The sequence below is a fragment of the Kogia breviceps genome, chromosome 18 (genome assembly GCF_026419965.1).
Source record: "Kogia breviceps isolate mKogBre1 chromosome 18, mKogBre1 haplotype 1, whole genome shotgun sequence".
Lineage (NCBI taxonomy): Eukaryota > Metazoa > Chordata > Mammalia > Artiodactyla > Physeteridae > Kogia > Kogia breviceps.
Genome location: NC_081327.1, coordinates 4416655 through 4436795, shown reverse-complemented (window position 1 = coordinate 4436795; position 20141 = coordinate 4416655). Strand labels below are relative to the sequence as shown.

At 43.3% G+C, this 20141-nt stretch overlaps 3 protein-coding genes across 7 annotated transcripts in view; 1 reads left to right on the top strand and 2 right to left on the bottom strand.

Moving 5' to 3' along the window:
* The window catches only part of LOC131744510 (zinc finger protein 665-like), a 341106-nt gene that overhangs the window by 27452 nt on the left and 293513 nt on the right, over positions 1 to 20141 (bottom strand). The window lies entirely within an intron of this gene.
* Positions 1 to 20141, bottom strand: part of LOC131744559 (zinc finger protein 836-like) — a 383402-nt gene that overhangs the window by 100287 nt on the left and 262974 nt on the right. The gene's annotated exons all lie outside the window — the stretch shown is intronic.
* Positions 2762 to 19067, top strand: LOC136791956 (zinc finger protein 665-like). 4 transcript variants are annotated; one of them, XM_067018889.1, is made up of 6 exons: positions 2778 to 2817; positions 3293 to 3666; positions 4712 to 4793; positions 10991 to 11117; positions 16051 to 16284; positions 16424 to 18466. In XM_067018889.1, the coding sequence occupies exons 3-6, from the start codon at positions 4779 to 4781 to the stop codon at positions 16432 to 16434; spliced, it is 387 nt and encodes a 128-aa protein (XP_066874990.1). In that variant the 5' UTR covers positions 2778 to 2817; positions 3293 to 3666; positions 4712 to 4778; the 3' UTR covers positions 16435 to 18466. The 4 variants fall into 4 exon arrangements, with proteins under 4 accessions (XP_066874991.1, XP_066874990.1, XP_066874989.1 ...); XM_067018890.1 differs by lacking the exon at positions 3293 to 3666 and having other exon boundaries at positions 2762 to 2817; positions 16424 to 18472; XM_067018888.1 differs by having other exon boundaries at positions 3293 to 3402; positions 16051 to 19067.

Genomic DNA, 20141 nt, shown 5'->3' with positions numbered 1-20141 from the left:
GTTTGATGCCGAACTGGTTACAACTAGTTAGAACCACTGACCCTCCACCCGCGCATCTGTGAGTGTCTGCTCTGTGACATTTTGACATCAGAGGGCCAAAAACTCCACCTTCTGAACATGCTAAAAGCCATTTTCTGAACATGAGTTCCCTGAAGATGCCTTTAACTTAGTTGTGCTGGTGCAGAACAAGGATTACCTCATGTTTTTCTTATCTCTAATCACTTTTCCTATGTCCCAGGTCTTGCCATGAGGGAGGTGGGTTTGATACTTGTTCTCCCATCACTTAGCTTGGCTGCCTCATGAATAAAACTTCCTCTGCTGCAAACCTTCATGTCTTGCTGAACATTGGGTCAAGGAACCTGGTTCGTTAAGGTAACAACTAGGTTAGAGGATCCCCAGAAAAAGAGAACCAGGAATGGCTTTCTTGACATATGAGAAAACATTTTTGCCTTAGCCAATTTCGCGATCTAAGCCTGGCCACAATGCTTACCCTTGAACAGGTCTCAGGTCTTAAGGGAATAAAGGAACGCAGAAACATAGCCTTCTATCCGGCAAGAGAAGTAACAATAGCAAAGACAATATATCCGTTGTAATGACTCCCAGTTCTGTTTCAATAGTAAAGATTAGCCTGAAGCACTCAACCACCAGGTCAACTGGAACCTAAGGGATGTTGATGATGATCTTTCTCACCCTCCTTACTTCAATCAGCTAAAGCCTGGACTCCATTGACAGCCCAAGCCCTTTCACGAATAGGCATGTACTTTAGCTTAACACATCCCCTTGGGACTTCCCTGGTGGTCCAGTAGTTAAGACTCTGCATTTCCACTGCAGGGAGCACGGTTCGATCCCTTGTCAGGGGTAATAAGATCCCGCATTGGGCTTCCCTGGTGGCGCAGTAGTTGAGAGTCCACCTGCCGATGCAGGGGACGCGGGTTCGTGCCCCGGTCCGGGAAGATCCCACGTGCAGCGGAGCGGCTGGGCCCATGAGCCATGGCCGCTGAGCCTGCGCGTCCGGAGCCTGTGCTCCGCAACGGGAGAGGCCACAACAGTGAGAGGCCCGCGTAACGCAAAAAAAAAAAAAAAAAAGTAAATATTAAAACACACAGAGAGAGCAGCTTCAAGATGGCGGAAGAGTAAGACGCAGAGATCACCTTCCTCCCCACAGATACATCACAAATACATCTACAGGTGGAACTGCTCCTATAGAACACCTACTGAACGCTGGCAGAAGAGCTCAGACCACCCAAAGTGTGGATGAAAGGCTCTTGGTGCTCCAGCCAGAAGTGAGTGCTGTGCCTCTGAGGTGGGAGAGCCAACTTCACGATACTGGTCCACAAGAGACCTCCCAGCTCCACATTATATCAAACGGTGAAAATCTCCCAAAGATCTCTATCTCAACGCCAAGACCCAGCTTCACTCAACAACCAGCAAGCTACAGTTCTGGACACCCTATGCCAAACAACTAGCAAGACAGGGACACAACCCCACCCATTAGCAGAGAGGCTGCCTAAAATCATAATAAGGCCACAGACACCCCAAAACACACAGAGACAAACACACACACAAAGTGGTAAATGGGACTTTCCTGGCGGTCCAGTGGTTAAGACCCTGCACTCCCACTGTAGGTGGTGCGGAGCTAAGATCCCACATGCCCCGTGCTGCGGCCCAAAAATAAATAAATTAAAATACTTAGGCTAAAACGGCAAATAATTAAAACCCGTTAGCAAAAAGAAAGAACAATACAATTTATAACATTTTGGGGGGTGGGGGTGGGGTACGCAGGGCTCTCACTGTTGTGGCCTCTCCCGTTGCGGAGCACAGGCTCCGGACGCACAGGCTCAGCGGCCATGGCTCACGGGCCCAACTGCTCCGTGGCATGTGGGATCTTCCCGGACGGGGGCACAAACCCGCGTCCCCTGCATCGGCAGTTGGATTCTCAACCACTGCGCCACCAGGGAAGCCCCTATAACAATTTTTAAACATATTTATTTTTTTCTTCAGGCCGCGCTGTGAGGCATGCGGAATCTTAATTCCCTGACCAGGGATGGAACCCGTGCCCCCTGCAGTGGGAATACAGAGTTAACCACTGGACCACCAGGGAAGTCCCAATATACAACAATTTTTGAAAACGTTTTGCTCTTTTTAAAGCAACGGTTACTGACCTAAATTATCACTTGCCTTAGTCCTCCAGTCTCAGACCCTACGACTTGTCCCTGAGTCTCTGGAACTAAGCAGATTGTTGAATTTGGGCTCTGGAGTGAAAGGGGACTAGAAACGGAGAAGCTGTTCTGCAGGTGTCAGTATGAAATAGCCCATTCAACCCAGGGAGAGTTTTGTATTTCTCATTCTAGTGTGTAATACAGAGACAAGTTCAGTTCTTAAATTAATTCAAATTGCACAAAATCTTCCTGGATCCAACCACTGACTCACGTCAACTACTCTGGAAGACCCACATTTCCAGAAATATGAATACCTTTGGGCTCATTAGCAGGACACGAGAGCAACCTACTGGGAAAAATAGCTTTTATTTAAACCGCATTCTACTTGTTTAGAGGAAACATCGTCGTTTTCGACATAACTGGCCCCCACAAATGTAAGTTTTAGCTTAAAAGTGTTACAGACTGCAACTTAAGCCCTTCAGGTACAAGCAACTTCCAAGCACCTTCCGGGCCCGCCCCCTTCCTTCTCCCCTCACCTCCCCCCAACTCGGCCCTTAGCGCTCCACCCAGGCACCGCCCCGCCCCTTCACCACGCGCATGCGCACTTTTCTACGGACCCGGAAACGGAATACTTGCAAGGAAGGTCACACTGCAGAGCGTAAGTTTCTCTTTTCTAGTGTAAATCTGTGCTTCGCGGTCCCTTTACTCCATCCTTACGGTGCTGGAGACACTGCGGTGTTTAAATTCCCACTCCCGCCTCTCCTCCCCATTTAAATCACTGTTACAGATCGCGGACCGTTTCCCTTTGGGTTTTAAATTTCTGAGGCCAGTACCGAAGCCCTTGCCTTTTCTGCCTTCGGTCCACGTAGACCCCGCCTTTCGCTACATTTTCCTGCTTAAAACCCTTTAGTACCTCCGCCCTGCTTGTAAAGTCCTTTTCCGCGAGGTGGATTCGCGCTCTCTAGGCTCGCCCTCCGCCTCCGTAGGGCAGCTCCGGCCGCCGTGCTGCCGGAGAGGCCGCGTCCTCTCCCCGGTCCTGGGATTCTGGAGAGCCCTCCCCTCTCCTGGGGACCCCCTCCCTCTTAGACCCTCTGTCCTCGCCTCTTACTCAGACCGGTCTTTCTGCTCCGCAGGCCTCCCTTCCTGGTCAGCCCTTCTCTGACCCCGTCTCGTGGGAGGTGACCTGGGCCAGCCATGTGACACATAGTGCTCTTCGGTCCCGAGTTCCACACGGTCTCTTCCAGTATGCGGTCGTCTTATTCAGTCGCCATCCTCGTAAATACAGGGGCGAGGGGGATCAGGAGAAGCGGACACAGAGAGTGACTGAGAGAAACAGAAAAACTGAGGAGGATAAAGAATGAGGGAGAACCAATGGGAACATAGAGGGGCTTGTAAATAGACAATAAAGTGGAAAAGTGGAAATGATTAAGCCTGGAAGATAGCAGGTGAATAAAATAAAGAAGTAAATAAAAAAGCCGGATCTCCAGGGATTGGAGCGCAACAAAGGGTGAGGGGCTCTGGATCAGTGGTGGGAGGGTGGTAATAATGGTGAGGCGTTTCACACAGAGGGTCCTGGAGAGGATAAAAGGTGCAACTATGGCCTTCAGAGCATCGTGGTGCTGGGAGAGAAGGAGAGGAGAAATATTGACTACTAGAGCAGAGAGAGCAGGAAGGAAGCACAGCCACCTGGGGTGCCAGAGAGTGGGGAGGAAGGGAGAGTAACAAGGAGAGAAGGAGGGTAAACAGAGGGCAGACAGGGAACAGAAATGGGGGGAGGAAAGGGAGAAATCCCTAAAAATGTAGGTCATCCGAAAGGTTAGGGAGAAAGGTCATCAATAGGGGGAACAAGTTGCAGAGTGGGGCAGGACAGGAGTGAGAAAATAAATAGGAGAAACAGCAGGAGAGAGGAGCAAAGAGGCAGAGACATAGGAAGAAGTAGGGAGACAGATAAACAGAATGAAATGGAAACACATAGTAGTGCAGGTAGAGACCTAGAGATGATCATACTAAGTGAATTAAAACAGGCAGATAGACACATGATATCACTTATATGGGGAAAGGTAAAAAAAAAAATGGTACAAATGAACTTATTTACAAAGCAGAACTAGACTCAGCAGACATTGAAAACAAACTTATGGTTCCCAAAAGGTGGAAGGAGGGGGAGGGATAAATTACGAGTTTGGGATGAACAGATACACACTACTATATAGAGAATAATTAAGCAACAATGACCTACTGTATAGCACAGGGAACTACATTCAATATTTTATAATAACCTATAATAGAAAATAATCTGAAAAATATATTCAGTAAAAAAAGGATAACCCACACTATTTGATCTCCAAAGATCTATCATGCACTGAAAAAAAATAAGTGTAGGAACTGACTTCTTGTTCTCTGTGTGGGAGTTACTGTCCTGAGCCCCTCCTGGGACAGCGGGCATCAGGGGACCGTCTGTTCCACGTGCTGAGGGCTTCCCTGTGTGTGTGGTTGTGACTCAGGAAGGGGGTGTGTTGATTCTGAGCATTAAACAGCATCTTTTCCACTTTCAGGATTGACTTCTAAAGACTCACTTAGCCTGAGGAAGAAGCCCGGAAGAGGAAGTAAAAGGAGTCAGAGATGGCTATTTCTCAGGTAAAGTCATATTCTCTGTTGATTCTTCAGTCTGTCCTTCCTGAGATTCCCTTCTTTGGACTCGCTAATCTTGTCTGCCGCCTGTACATTCACAGTCACCCGGGGCCTTCCCTCAGGGCCTGTCATCTCCACTTATATCCGTCTCCCCATGACCCAGTGACCTGGGACTTGTGAAGAGGCTCCACTGGGTGTAGTCCTGGGCAGGGCTTCACCCCCATGGACCGGAGACGTGGTGTCAGTGCTACTGGACAGCAGGGATTGCTTAGGGCCCCATCTCAGTGCACTGGCTGCTCTCTGTAAACCCGGATAAAGAAGCTGCACGTGCAAGTCAGGTAACAATATGCACTTATGCTTGGTAAATTTTAGGAAACAGACTACTTACTGCAAATACGTTCTGACCTTTCATGCTGCATTAGAAGCAAAATGGGTGTGTCACTGATCTAAAAATCGTAATGATTGGGAATGGAATGGAAAGTTCAGAGATACATCAGTGATAGAGGGTGTTTCATTCTACCATTGATTTTAAACTTTGAAATCAACCTAAATCTCTGACACATGGAGATTCTTCACCCATTTTCATCGTCTCCGGTCCTTGGAGGTTACTTTTCACTGCTGGTTGCCTCCTCTGACACATAGAGGTTTCTCATTCTGATGCAGGTAAGGTTCCAGCTTTATACTTTTGCTGGTAGATACCCGGTTTCCCAGCACCGTTTGTTACTGAGACTGTCCTTTTTCTATTGCGTGGTCTTGGCACCCTTGAAAATGCGTTTTATGTATATGCAAAGTTAATGTTGAGTGTTCGATTCTGTTGCATTACTTTACGTATCTGTGCTTATGCCAGTACCACACCATCTTGATTATTTTGCGATATGTTTTGAAATCTATAAAGGGTGCCCTCTATTTTTCTTCTTTGTCAAGAGTATTTTGGTGATTTGGGAGAGTCCCTATGAATTTTAGCATAGTTATTTCTGTTTCTGCAAAAATTTCCATGGGACCTTTGATAGGGATTACATTGAATCTATACAACACTTTGGGTAATAGGGTCTTTTTTTTTTTTTTTTTTAAATTTATTTAGGGCTGTGTTAGGTCTGTTTCTGTGCGAGGGCTTTCTCTCGTTGTGATAAGCGGGGGCCACTCTTCATCGCGGTGCGCGGGCCTCTCATTATTGTGGCCTCTCCCGTTGCGGAGCGCAGGCTCCAGACGCGCAGGCTCAGTAGTTCTGGCTCACGGGCCCAGCCGCTCTGTGGCATGTGGGATCTTCCCAGACCAGGGCTCGAACCCATGTCTCCTGCATTGGCAGGCGGATTCTCAACCGCTGCGCCACCAGGGAAGCCCGGTAATAGGGTCATTTTAAGAATATTTAGTCTTTCAATCCATGGGTATAGGATGTCTATCTATTTGTATCTCGTTGTGTGTCTTTTAGCAACATTTAATAGTTTTCAGTGTACAAGTCTTTTGCCTCCTTGGTGAATTTCTTACTAAGTATTCTATCCCTTTGATGCTATAGAAATAGAATTGTTTTCTAATTTTCTGTTGACATTGTTCACTGTGTATAGAAATGCACATGATTTTTGGGCATTAACTTTTGGTATCCTGCAACTTTTCTAGAGTTGCTTTTTTTTTTTTTTTTTTTTTTTTTTTTTTTTTTTTTTTTGCGGTACGCGGGCCTCTCACTGTTGTGGCCTCTCCCGTCGCGGAGCACAGGCTCCGGACGCGCAGGCGCAGCGGCCACGGCTCACGGGCCCAGCCGCTCTGCGGCACGTGGGATCTTCCCGGAACCGGGGCACGAACCCGCGTCTCCCGCATCGGCAGGCGGACTCTCCACCACTGCGCCACCAGGGAAGCCCCCTAGAGTTGTTTTTTGATGTAGCAGTTTCCTTGTGGAATCTTTACTGTTTTTACATATAAAAATTATCATCTACGAAAAAAGATAATTTTACTTTTTTCAATTTGGGTAACTTTCTTTTTCTCGTCTAATTTCTCTGGTGAGGGCTTTCTGTACTTTGCTGGACAGTAGTGCAGAGAGTGTGTATCCTTGCCTTCTTCCTGATCTGAGAAGGAAAGCTTTCTAGTTGAGTGTTTATATCTCTTTTTTTCTTTTTGGCCTTGTGGTGAGATCTTAGTTCCCTGACCAGTGATTGAACCTGGGCCACGGCAGTGAAAGTGCCGAGTCCTAACCACTGGACCGCCAGGGAATTCCCAGAGTTTTTATATCTTGAAGTTGAATTTTGTGAAATGCATTTTTCTGCATCAATTGAGATGATCATATGTTTTTTTCCTTTATTCTGTTAATATGGTGTATCACATTAATTGATTTTTGTATGTTGAGTCATCCTTGCTTATAGTAATAAAATCCACTTAGTCATGATGTAAAATCATTTTAATGTGTTGTTGAATTTGGTTTGGTACTACTTTGTTGAGGATTTTTACTTCAGTATTCATCAGAGATATTGGTTTGTAGTTTTCTGTGTTTCGTGTGTCTTTCTCTGGGCTTGGTATAGAATCATGCAGGCTCCATAGAATGAGTTTGTCAGTGTTCCCTCTACAGCTCTTCAGAAACTTTTTATCAGGATTGGAGGTAATTTTTCTGTAAATGTTTGGTAGAATTATGCAGTGAACCGATCTGGTCTTGGGTTTTTCCTTGTTAGAGATTTCTGATTACTGCTTGAACCTCTCTAGTTATAATTCTTTTCAACTTTTTTATTACTTAAAGATTAGAGCTTAATAGGTTGTATGTTTCAATGAATTTACCTGTATCTTCTAGATTATGTAATTGTAAGCATTATTGTTCATAGAACCCCTTATAATTTGTTTTTTTAAATTTATTTTATATATTTATTTTTGGCTGCGTTGGGTCTTCGTTGCTGCGTGTGAGCTTTCTGTAGTTGCGGCGAGCTGGGGCTACTCTTCATTGCGGTGTGTGGACTTCTCACTGAGGTGAGAAGCTTCTCTTGTTACGGAGCATGGGCTCTAGGTGCATGGGCTTCAGTAGTTGTGGCACGTAGGCTCAGAAGTTGTGGCTCGCGGGCTCTAGAGCGCAGGTTCAGTAGTTGTGGCTCACGGGCTTAGTTGCTCTGCGGCATGTGGGATCTTCCCGGATCAGGGCTGGAACCCGTGTCCCCTGCATTGGCAGGCGGATTCTTAACCACTGCTCCACCAGGGAAGCTGCTCCTTTTGCTAAATTTGATTTTAGTTTATTCTGTACTTCTTTGAGTAGTAAAAATAGATTTTTGATTTGACTTCCCTGTTAGTACGGCTTTCACTACATTTTATAAATTTTTGTATGTTTTAATTTTCATCCAGATATTTTAAAAATTCCTTTGTGATTTCTTCTTTGACCCATTGGTTATTTATGGATACGTTGTTTCATTTCCACATTTGGGGGATTTTTCTGTTTTCATTCTGCTCTTGATTTCTAATTTCATTGCTTTGCAGTTTGAGAAAATTCATTATGCTCTCAGTCTGCTTAAAATTGTTAAGATTTCTTTTATGTCCCAACATGTGGTCTCTCATGGAGAACGTTTAATTTGCTCTTGAGAAGTGTGTGTTTTCTGCTGTTGTTGGGTAGAGTGATTTGTACATGTCCGTTAGGTCCAGTCGGTCTGTAGTGTTGTTCAAGTCCTCTGTTTCCTTGTTGATGTTCTCTTTGGTTCCACCCATTGAAAAAACTGGGATGTTAAAGTCTCATACGATTTATCATGCTGCTGTTTCTCTCTTTGTTTCTGTTAATGTTTCCTTCATTTTTGGAGGGAGCTCTAATGTTATCTCTATAAGTATTTATAATTCTTGTATCTTCTTGGGGAATTGATTCTTTTAATAGTATGTATTTTCCTTTGTCTCTTGTATCAGATTTTGTCTTTAGTTCATTTTGTCTGACATTATGTAGTGGCCCCTGCTCTCATTAGGATGGAATATTTTTTTCCATCCTTTCGCTTTTCACCTTCCCATGTCCTTATGTTTGTGAACGTTGACAATCCCAGCTCTAATACACTCTCTCTGTGTCTCTCGCTCTTGTTCCCTGTTTTCCTCCTGTTACTTCCTCTGGTGGTCGCTGCTCAGGCACAGTGTACAGTGGTGAAAGGCAGGAGCCCTGGCCAGCGGCACCCTTCACTGCAACTTCAGCGGGAATGCATCCGGTGTTTTCTTCTGATTCTGATGCTTGTTTGGTGAAATGTTCTTGCTTCATAACAATATTTTTTTTTCTATATTCCTTTTTGTCATGATTTTTAATTCTCCAGGAGGTTTTAAACTTTATTATTGTGATAAGTCTGTTTCTTAATATGTTAAATTAATGTATAACAGTAATAACTTCTAATTTTGAGTCAGTGTTTTATAAGTGGAATACACAAACTCTGTTCTGCATTTGTTAATACCTACCTATTTTAATTTTAGTGGATAAAATTGTATCTTAGGGCTTCCCTGGTGGCGCAGTGGTTGAGAATCCGCCTGCCGATGCAGGGGACGCGGGTTCGTGCCCCGGTCCGGGAAGATCCCACATGCCGCGGAGCGGTTGGGCCCGTGAGCCATGGCCGCTGAGCCTGTGCGTCCGGAGCCTGTGCTTCGCAACGGGAGAGGCCACAACAGTGAGAGGCCCGCATATCACAAAAAAAAAAAAAAAAAATTGTATCTTATATTCTTCAATTTAGGTGTCGTATAGAGATAGGAGTTAAAAGTTTTGTATTTTTCTCTTTATGTTTGTACCATTTTTCTTTTACTAGACTACTATAGAATAATGTTGACGAAGTAAATTAAGTGCAGGTGATACTTTCTTGTTCTTCGAAAATGCTGAAATAAATGTGGATGAAAATGATAACAGAAAATGTTATCCAAAACTATGTCAATAGACAACTCCTATCTTTTTTTTTTGGCCAAGCCAAGCCGCTTGAGGGATCTTAGTTCCCCAACTAGGGATTGAACCCAGGGCCACAGCAGTGAAATTGCCAAGACCTCACCACTGGACCACCAGGGAACTCCTGCCTTTTCAATTAATTGTGTGTTTACATGTGTGTGCATGAGTGCATGGAAGTGCAAGTCCATGGTTTTGATAAAGACATCATTATTTCAACCTATCTTTTTGCATTTGAACTTATATGTTAAATGTATTCCTTGGCCTCGAATTTTTTCTACAGTATTGTGTTAACGGTTTAAATAGCAATAAGATTACTAACATTTTATGTGCATCTGTGTGTGAGCCCACGTATATGATGACCTTTTATGCCCTTCCATGTCGTTCACCTTGAACTTCTCTCAAATTTTCTCAGGGAATCCTCTGTCAGTGTGCTTTTTTTTTTTTTTTCCCCTGGTACGCGGGCCTCTCACTGCTGTGGCCTCTCCAGTTGCGGAGCACAGGCTCCGGACGCGCAGGCTCAGCGGCCACGGCTCACGGGCCCAGCCGCTCCGCGGCACGTGGGATCCTCCCGGACCGGGGCACGAACCCGCGTCCCCTGCATCGGCAGGCGGACTCTCAACCACTGCGCCACCAGGGAAGCCCTGTCAGTGTGCTTTTAATGCTCTTTCTGTTACTCAACTGTTTCATTCCTTAGCTTCAATTCCAGACACTAACCCTCTGAGTTTTTATATTTCCTGTGTCATTTTTGTAGTTTCATGACCTGAGTCCAGTGTCTCCAAGTGTGTCTGACACAGTACTATCCTTTGTAAGATTGGAACAGGTCATCTCTAATGAGCTATTATGTTTATAACAATTTCATACATGTAAAGAATTTATTTAGAATGATATTTAGCATATAGGAATTGTTCCAACACTTCTAGTCATTGCTTTTGTTATCATTATCATAATTGCAGATTTTGACCTTTCTGTAAAGCCACCGTGGACTTTGTCATCTCTGAAGGCACCACTGCTACTGCAGCTCATTTAGATTTTGAATATCACGCAGTGTGTAAGACATAATATGTAACACTTCTGCATAGACAACCTGTTACTGAATTTTATTTCTAAGTTTTTCGTGTGTTGTCCGGAAAAATGAAAAATCTACATTGATTGGAGGATATCATAATTGCTATGAAAAGGCATAAGAAATTAAAATTAGAGACCCATAATTTCCCTAAATACCTTTACACGGAGCTCTCAGACTACATACTTCCACTGAGTTGATCCTTACCCCTCTCTCCTCTTCTCATTTTGTGTGAAAATAAGGACTCTCTTCATGGCCCCTTGATGAGATATGTTTTCATTTCAGGCACCGTTGACCTTCAAGGATGTGGCCATAGAATTCTCTCGGGAGGAGTGGGAATGCCTGGACCCTGCTCAGAAGGCCTTTTATGTGGACGTGATGTTGGAGACCTACAGCAACCTGCTCTCCCTGGGTGAGGATAACTTGCCTTCAGAAGTTGGGATCTGCCTTTTGGGTATCTTTGCATTTTCCCTCTGTGACCCTTGGGAGCCCTTGTTTTGCTTGACTGATCTGAAATCCCTGTTGACTCAGGTATGAAAAGCTTCATGATGTGATATCATGAGTTTAAGCTTCACTTTTCCGCAAATGATCTATCCATTTCATGATGGGTCAGGCGTTGTTCCGGAGCTTAAGTATTTATAAAGCTCAGGGCAAACTCTTCAAATAACAAATTCTCTTTTTTCTACCCCTGTGCTTTCGATTCACTACGTCTTGGAAGAGAGCTAATTATCTGCATATTATACTGTTCCCTGTGCATGCAGGAGGAGGCAAGTGGTGGAGCAACCAGTGAAATATGTTTCCACACCCACCCGTCATGTCCTCACTCCTCCGCTGAACAAAGAGCTGGGATTCTGGAAGAGCATTTATTTCTTTTGAGAAGCAGAAATTTCTATTTCTGATCTGAATATTGTTTGCATTTTGGAACAGGAGGAAGAGCCCTAGCCTCTGAAGAGTGATGGGAAAATGGCAAAAACCCAAGGGGGTGGGAATTTATCAAAAGCGTGAACACAGGTTAGGTCTCAGAAGGGCAGAGAAGAAGCGGCAGCATTAGTAGTCTTTGGGTAACTCTACCCAAGTGGGAGAGTTCTTTCCGAAAATAGAAGCTTATTTGTTGTGAACTCTGAGAGGACATTTTTCTTATTCCTGGGTTATCATTCTGTCATTCAACATGTAAAATGTATTCTTTCACCCTCTGCTGGGGCTGCAGCCCCATCAGAGACAAAGCCAAAGTCTTTTTTTTTTTTTTTTTTAAATTCATTTATTTTTATTGATTTATTTTTGGCTGCGTTGGGTCTTCCTTGCTGCGCGCGGGCTTTCTCTAGTTGCGGCGAGCGGGGGCTGCTCTCCGTTGTGGTGCGCGGGCTTCTCATTGCGGTGGCTTCTCTTAATGCGGAGCACGGGCTCTAGGCTCGAAGGCTTCAGTAGTTGTGGCACGCAGGCTCAGTAGTTGTGGCTCACAGGCTCTGGAGCACAGGCTCAGTAGTTGTGGCGCACGGGCTTAGTTGCTCCGCAGCATGTGGGATCTTCCCGGACCGGGGCTCGAACCCGTGTCCCCTGCATTGGCAGGCGGATTCTTAACCACTGCGCCACCAGGGAAGCCCAAAGGGCCAAGTCTTTATCATGATCTATACTCTGCCATCTGGGCCCCTGTGAACTAGTTTTTACTTGATTCTGAGGAGCATGAAGAGGGTTGTTTTAAAGGGGTCTTTTGCCCCCTTCATTTCTCTTTCTGTACTTGATTTCATTGGATGCTCAGTTCTCAGTCCATATCATAAGAGTTGATGCCTCCAGACTCCAGTCTCTGGGCCTTTATCAGTTTTATCCCTATTTGTGTTCTTATATGGCCTATTCAGAAGATGGGAAAACACTGGCTGCTCTTTCATGCCACCTGGCACCTCAGATCTGGCATGGCGCTGGCCCAAACCCCGTCTGCTTGTTTAGGTTTCAAAGCCATTTCTTCTGTTCTGATTTTGCCGCACACTTCAGGGATGTGTGAAACAGAGAGGTAGATTGGATCTTGTGTAATTTTTACAGAGCAAAACTATAAAGACAGTGCACAGAGACATCCTCTTTTTATTTCCCAGTCCCTCACGGGGGGAATATGTGAATCTTTCAGGCTCTCAGTTTGGCATCTAGGATGGAACGCATGGTTTCTTCTCAAGGGCTGTAATATCTGACCCCCATATCTTGTATTTTTTTCGCTCTTGTACTGCTCTACCAAGTCAGTAATGAAGACTCTCCTGATTTCATATTCTTCTAAGTTTGCATGATTTTTGCCTTTTGAAACTTGCTTTTGGAATACATATTCCTAGGGTCTGAAATTGGATCCAGTTTCTTTGCTGTGATCACCCCCCTGTAGCAGACAGCTGCGGATGGACGGACTCTCTGTGGAGTGGGGTTCCTGGGTGACAGGAGGTTTTTGTTGGAGCGTGCTTTCCCTCCTATGCTGTAATATTTTCCTGCTCCACAGTAAGTCTCCTCTTGAAGCTACTCAGTACAGTGGTCTGCGTGTCATGGGACACGAGATAGAAAGTATCACGAGAGCCTGACCGAGAAGTCTGTCTCGTTTTTTTTTTTTTCTGGCTTTGAGGACTGTCACAAAAGCCGCTCTTAAGGGCACCGTGACAATCTTGTTTCCATATACTAATGACCATCCCCTGTGAGCCTCAGGAAGTGATGTAGGAATTTATCCCAGGAAGACTTCGTCCAAGTTCTCCTCTTCCTGACGCCAGACCCCAGGGCTGGAGGGTCTGACGTGGGGCTCAGAACTCTCTCTCCTGTGGGAAGACCTCGGTAATATAATCATTCTCCAGCCTGTCCGTCGCCCACACAAAGTATGGGATTTGGTGGTATCACGGGTCCGCCCCCTCCTACGTATCTCACTGTGGCGTTTTCTTTGTGTCCGTCGTTGTGGAATATATTTGCTGGTAGGTTTCAGTCTTTTTCAGCGATGGTCGTTATGCAGGCTGTGGTCATTTGGGAGTGCTCCTGAAACGAGGTGAGCTTAGGGTCCTTCCAGGCTGCCATCCTGGCCGCTCTCCTCTTGTACAGTTATATTCGCACAGATACACAGTCACAGGCTGTGCTCCCCGTATGCATATACCCTGTGCTCCACTCATGCCTTTTCTCAGACCTGACCTTTCCTGACATGGTACTTTGATGTAGACGGAACCACTGTTACTTGCTCACATATTTCTGTTGTGCCCCTGATGGTGTCAAGTTCCGCAGCGCCCCTTCACCCATCCTTCCACCTTCCACATCACTCAGACTGTAACAAAGATCCCTCTTTTTCTGTCGAATAACTTGCTCACGACACGACCGAAATCACTACGTGCGGCTGTGATGATTCAGAAGCCATTTTCAGGAGTGGTGGCCGAATGGCTAAACAACAGTATCAGTTACATGGCTCACTTCTCTTGCGTCTCTCTTGGAGTTTTCTTTTTAAACTCCTGGTATTTGTTTTAATATTTTGTAATCTGTACTGCCTGGGTGGGCAGTTATGCTTTAGAATATGTTGTCTTAGTTTGGAAGTTCAGGTTCAAAGCCTGTTTCTCTCAGTGCTTGCTATATCAATTGCAGTCACGTACATAAACGTGTGTGTCTGCTTCCCTGATTTGAAAAATTGTGTTGATTTCCCTCGAGCCTTTTAAACAAATTAGTGCCATTACATGGCTTAGAATCTTGTATGTTTTATAGTAAAGATTGAAAAGTTACTTTTTATAAATAGTTGTATTAATATTCTGTCATGTTTATTGGCATGTCACTTTGTATTGTATCTTGTATGCTTTTCGTCTCCAATTTGTTCTAAACAACGTTGTGTCTGACCCTAGTTAACAAATATGCAAATTGCTCACTCTTTATCACATATATTTTAGAGGCAATGAACTGGAGGATTTAAGTGCTCTGTGAAGGTAGGGAATTGCTCTGTTTATTGGCTGTTAGGTTAGGTAACTCTAGAATAGTTCATTTATTAATTTTTTTTGGTGTTTTTAAAAATTTCTTTATTTTATTTTTGGCTGCACTGGGTCTCTTTGTTGCTGTGAGCGGGCTTTTCTATAGTTGCGGCGAGCGGGGGCTACTCTTCGTTGCGGTGTGTGGGCTTCTCATTGCGGTGGCTTGTCTTGTTGCGGAGCATGGGCTCTAGGCACACGGGCTCATTAGTTGTGGTGCACAGGCTTAGTTGTTCCGCGGCATGTGGGATCTTCCTGGACCAGGACTCGAACCCGTGTCCCCTGAATTGACAGGTGGATTCTTTTTTTTTTTTTTTTTTTTTTTTTTTTTTTTTTTTTTTTGCGGTGCGCAGGCCTCTCACTATTGTGGCCTCTCCCGTTGTGGAGCACAGGCTCCAGATGTGCAAGCTCAGCAGCCATGGCTCATGGGCCCAGCCGCTCTGCGGCACGTGGGATCCTCCCAGACCGGGGCACGAACCCGCGTCCCCTGCATCGGCAGGCGGATTCTCAACCACTGCGCCACCAGGGAAGCCCAACAGGTGGATTCTTAACCACTGCACCACCAGGGAAGCCCCATTTATTAATTTTTAATTCTAATTTATATATGATGGTTTTTCAGCATTTATTATAGAATACAACTGACATGTACCACTTGTTAATATAGTAAAATACGTATTCTTTATGGGTACATAGTTTTATAGCAGATATTTAGAAAAATGTTTTTTGAAAAATTGTGTTATCAAACTCTTCATTTTCTATATGCTGTATTTTGTGATTCTGTACTGCTAGTTATTATTCATTAGGTAAGTCTGTTTTGGATTATGTACCATTACAGTACATTGTGGGTTCTTTAGCATTTATTTATGTACCATAGTATGAAGAATATATGTCCAGTATAATATTTTTTGTGTCCTCATTTATGACACCGCAGTATGTTTATTGTTAATTGGTATATGCTTTGGTGGAAAAATATTGTTTCTTCAAGAGCTAACATAAGTTTGTCTAGTGTGAATGTTTTTGTTATAGGGTGTTAGAACTAGGTTACCCTAATATTAATTTGAATTACATGTAATCACTCTTTCCTTAGTAAAGAGTCCTATTCTTTTAGTGTTCCTAAATTTTTAAGGTCATGATTGGGAAGTTTCATAACCTTTTTGGTCATAAGTATTACTCTGTGTTTATGATACCTTATTTTGGCCATGCTGTGTGGCTTGCGGCATCTTAGTTCCCGGACTAGGGATCGAACCTGTGTCCCCTGCAGTGGGAGTGCAGAACCCGAAACACTGGACCACTGGGGAATTACCTACTTTTGGTTTAATATCATATATTCAACATTAAACGTTTACTCATGAATTGTAACGAATAATACACCTTATGGTTCTTTGTATCTTGTAGATATCTCTCATATACATGTGATCAAGAAATTACAGCCAAGAGCAAACAGTGATAGAGGAGAAGTATTCCAAACAGTGATGTTGGAAAGACAGGAAAGCCGTGAAATGAAACATTTTTACTTCACGGAAATCCCGGAAGATGCCTTTGGGTGTCAGTGGAAGGATGCTGAAAGAAATTACAAAGGAATGTCTGTAGCCTGTAAGGAAAATGTAACTCACCCAAGAGATCGACATGGTAGGTGGAATTCAGGAAAGAAGCCCATTGAAAATAGGCTTACATTAAGCTTTCAGGATGAACTGCATGTATTTAAGAACGATATTTACAAATGTAATGAGTGTGGCAAAGCCTTTAATCATGGCTCCTCCCTCCGCAGACACCAGATAATCCATACGGGAGAGAAGTTATATAAATGTGGGGTATGTGGCAATGTTTTTCGTCTAAAGTCACACCTTGTAAGTCACTGGACAACTCACACTCGTGAGAAAACTTACAAATGTAATGACTGTGGCAAAAGCTTTAATCACGGCTCATCCCTCCGTAGACATCAGATAAGCCATACTGGGGAGAAACTGTATAAATGTGATGTATGCAGCAAAGTGTGTAGTCAGAATTCCTCCCTTAAACGTCATCAGAGGATTCATACCGGAGAGAGACCTTACCAGTGTAATGAGTGTGGCAAAACCTTTAATCGTGGCTCTCACCTCTCCACACATGAGATAATCCACACAGGAGTGAAATTATGTAAATGTGACGTGTGTGGCAAAGTCTTTAGTCAAAATTCATGCCTTAGAATCCATCGGAGAATTCATAACGGAGAGAAACCTTACAAATGTGATGAGTGTGGTAAGGTCTTTCGTCAAAATTCACATCTTGGAAGACATCAGAGAATTCATACTGGTGAAAAACCTTACAAATGTAAAGAGTGTGGCAAGGTCTTTAATCAATATTCGAATCTTGCAAGTCATCAGAGGATTCATACTGGAGAGAAACCTTACAACTGTAATGTGTGTGGGAAGGTCTTCAGTCAAAATTCAAATCTTGTGAGTCATCAGAGAATTCATACGGGAGAGAAACCCTACAAATGTAACGAGTGTGGCAAGTTCTTTAATCAAAAGGCATACCTTACAAAGCATCAGAGAGTTCATAATGAAGAGAAGTCCTACAAATGTAATGTGTGTGGCAGGGTCTTCAATCGAAATTCAAATCTCGAAAGTCATCAGAGAATTCATACTGGGGAGAAACCTTACAAATGCAATGACTGTGGCAGGTTCTTTTCTCAAAAGCCAAACCTTGGAAAGCATCAGAGAACTCATACTGGAGAGAAGGCTTACAAATGTAATGAGTGTGGCAAGGTCTTCAGTCGGAATTCACTTTTTGCAATTCATCAGAGGATACATAACGTAGAGAAACCTTTCAACTTTAATGGAGTTGAAATGCCTTTACTCAGATCTCAACCCTCACTAAATATCCGATAATTTATACGTGAGAGAAACCATGTAAATGTGACATAGGTGGGAAGGTCCTCATTCAAAATGTACACCTTACAATTCACTGGAGAATTCACAGTGGGGAGAAGCTGAGCAAACGTCATGAATATGGCAAATATTTTGGGCCTGCAAGCCTCACTTTCTATCAGATGATCCATAGTGGAGAGAAACCTTACAAATGTAATGAGTATCTCAATGTCTTCAGTCCAAATTCATACCTTAAGATCTGCCAAATATTTTATACTGGAGAAAATCGTTTCAAATATAGTGAGTGTGGCAAATCCTTCAGTGTTCTGTCAAGCCTCACTTACCATCAGGTAATCCATACTGGTGAGAGACTTGAATAATACAGTGATGTGACAAGGCTTCTATCAGGCATCCGCATCTCAGGCTTCACTGGAAGATTCATTCTGAATAGCAACCAGATCAATGCCCTTATTGTGGCCAGGCCTTAAGAGGAGGAATTTATTAATTAAAGAGCTCATTCTGGAGATTACCTCACAAATGCCACGAATATGAAATAATAAGCATATTTCTCAGGTAAGACAGTTTATATTTGTGAGTGACAGACCCCCTGGAGAACAGTGACCAAAAAGAAGTGGGAGTGTCATCCTTCTCACCTAACAGGACGTCCAGAGGGTGTGGTGGGGGGTGTGATGGGTCCTCTGCTCCTTCATTCGTGAACACTTGGCCCTCACCTTCCTATAGTAACATGACTTCTGTATGACTGAGAATGGTGAAGGTGGAGGGCAAAAACCCTTTTCATTTTAAGATTTATCTTGTTTTCATGGAAACATTCATCCCAGATATATTCTCTTTGGGTCATGCTCTTGGGGCATGTCTGAGAACTCTGCATCATGTTCTGAATTTTGAAGAGTTTATTCTATACCGTTTTTCCTAAATCTCTTACAGAATAAAGTTTTAAACTTGTTTTTAAAGTTTGATGAACTTTGAGCTAATATTTGTACAGACGTAAAGTTTAAATGGAGATCTCTTTTTTTTTGTCCTTTGAATATTTCATTGATTAGCACCAGTGTTGGAAAGTCCTTCCTTCATTGAACTGCCTGAGTACCTTTGTCAAAAAGTGGTTGGAGGTACACTTGACCCTTGAACAAGGCACTGAGTTAGGGTTTTAGACTCATGAGCAGTTGTAAATTCACGTATTATAACTTAATGTTGTCCCTCTCTATCCGTGGTTCCGCCTCCTCAGATTCAACCGCCACAGATCCTGTAGTACTGTAGTAGTATTTATTGGAAGAATTGCCCATATAATTGAATCCACACAGCTCACACCTGTGCTGTTCAAGGGTTAACGGCACTGATGTAGGGCTCTTTCTGGTTTCCACATTCTATTCCATTAGTCTATTTGTCTGTCACTGCACAAATCCCACACAGTCTTGATAACTGTCACTATATTAGAAATCTTGAGGTCACGTGGAGTAATTCCAGCCACTTCAGTATCTTTCAGGTATTTTAGCTCTTTAAGTTCTTTTGCCTTTCCCTATTATTTTTAGAAAAATCTTGTTTGAATCTACAGAAATCTTGATTGAAAACACATTAAACCTGTATGTCAATTTGGGGCGTTTTAATATTCCTATGTTGTGCCTTCCAGTCAATTAATCTGGTATATTTTGTTAACAGTTCAATGAATATGGTATGTTTCGCTCAGATGACCTAAATAGAAGGTCATTTTGTTTCATTACGGTTGTAGGTTTCAGCATAAAAGTCCTTACTTTGTTAGATTTACACATTTTCCTTCTACTTTTACTTTTTTGAGCGAACATCGTATTATATATTTAATTTCAATTTCCATTTGCAAATTGCATGTGTATAAAATTAGAGTGGATTTTTGCACATTGTATCCCGACACCTTGCAAATTATACTTTTTCTAGAAATTTGTATAGATTGTTTGGATTCTCTACATACATTAATTTATCAAATTTTCTGTTTCTGCTATAACAAATTACCACAAACTGAGGGCCTTGAAGGAACACAAATTTATCCTTCTATGGTTCTGGAGGCGAGACGTGTAAAATGATCCAAAGCACTGTGCTCCTTCTGGATATTCCAGGGCAGAATTTGTTTTCTTGCCTTTCTTGGATGCCAGAAGCCACTTACCTTCTTTGTCTCATGGTCCCCATGTGTATTCGCAGGACACTCTTTCAATTAACTCATGATTTTATTCGGATATCTTATCACGTGGGCATTTCCTGAACACGTTGTTTACATCAGGACACCCCATCACTCTGTCATCGTACGTGTACACCTTCATCGTACTTACCACCGTCATATCTGATTTAATTATTGCTGACTTTCCCTTGTAGAATATGTATGCTCCTGGAAGGCAGGGTATTGATTTTGTTTCCTGCTAGATATCCAGTGACTGGAAGCATTCCCAACTGACAGGTGAGTGAATGCGTTCATCAGTGCAAAGAAGGTCTGTGTAATGCACGGGCTCATAGGCCAGTAAGTCAAATGGTCAGATAAACATGTAATTACATCGCACTTGTGGCCTCACATTCTTTACTCCATCAACATTACACCTGGACGTTCTGAACATTTGTCATAAATTCCCACAGGATGATTTATTCACACGTTGTGAA

Excerpts from the sequence above, each read along its gene's own strand:
- LOC136791956 (XM_067018888.1), top strand. Across the intron at positions 11,118-16,050 it reads CAGCAACCTGCTCTCCCTGG|ATATCTCTCATATACATGTG; the intron begins GTGAGGATAACT and ends TGTATCTTGTAG.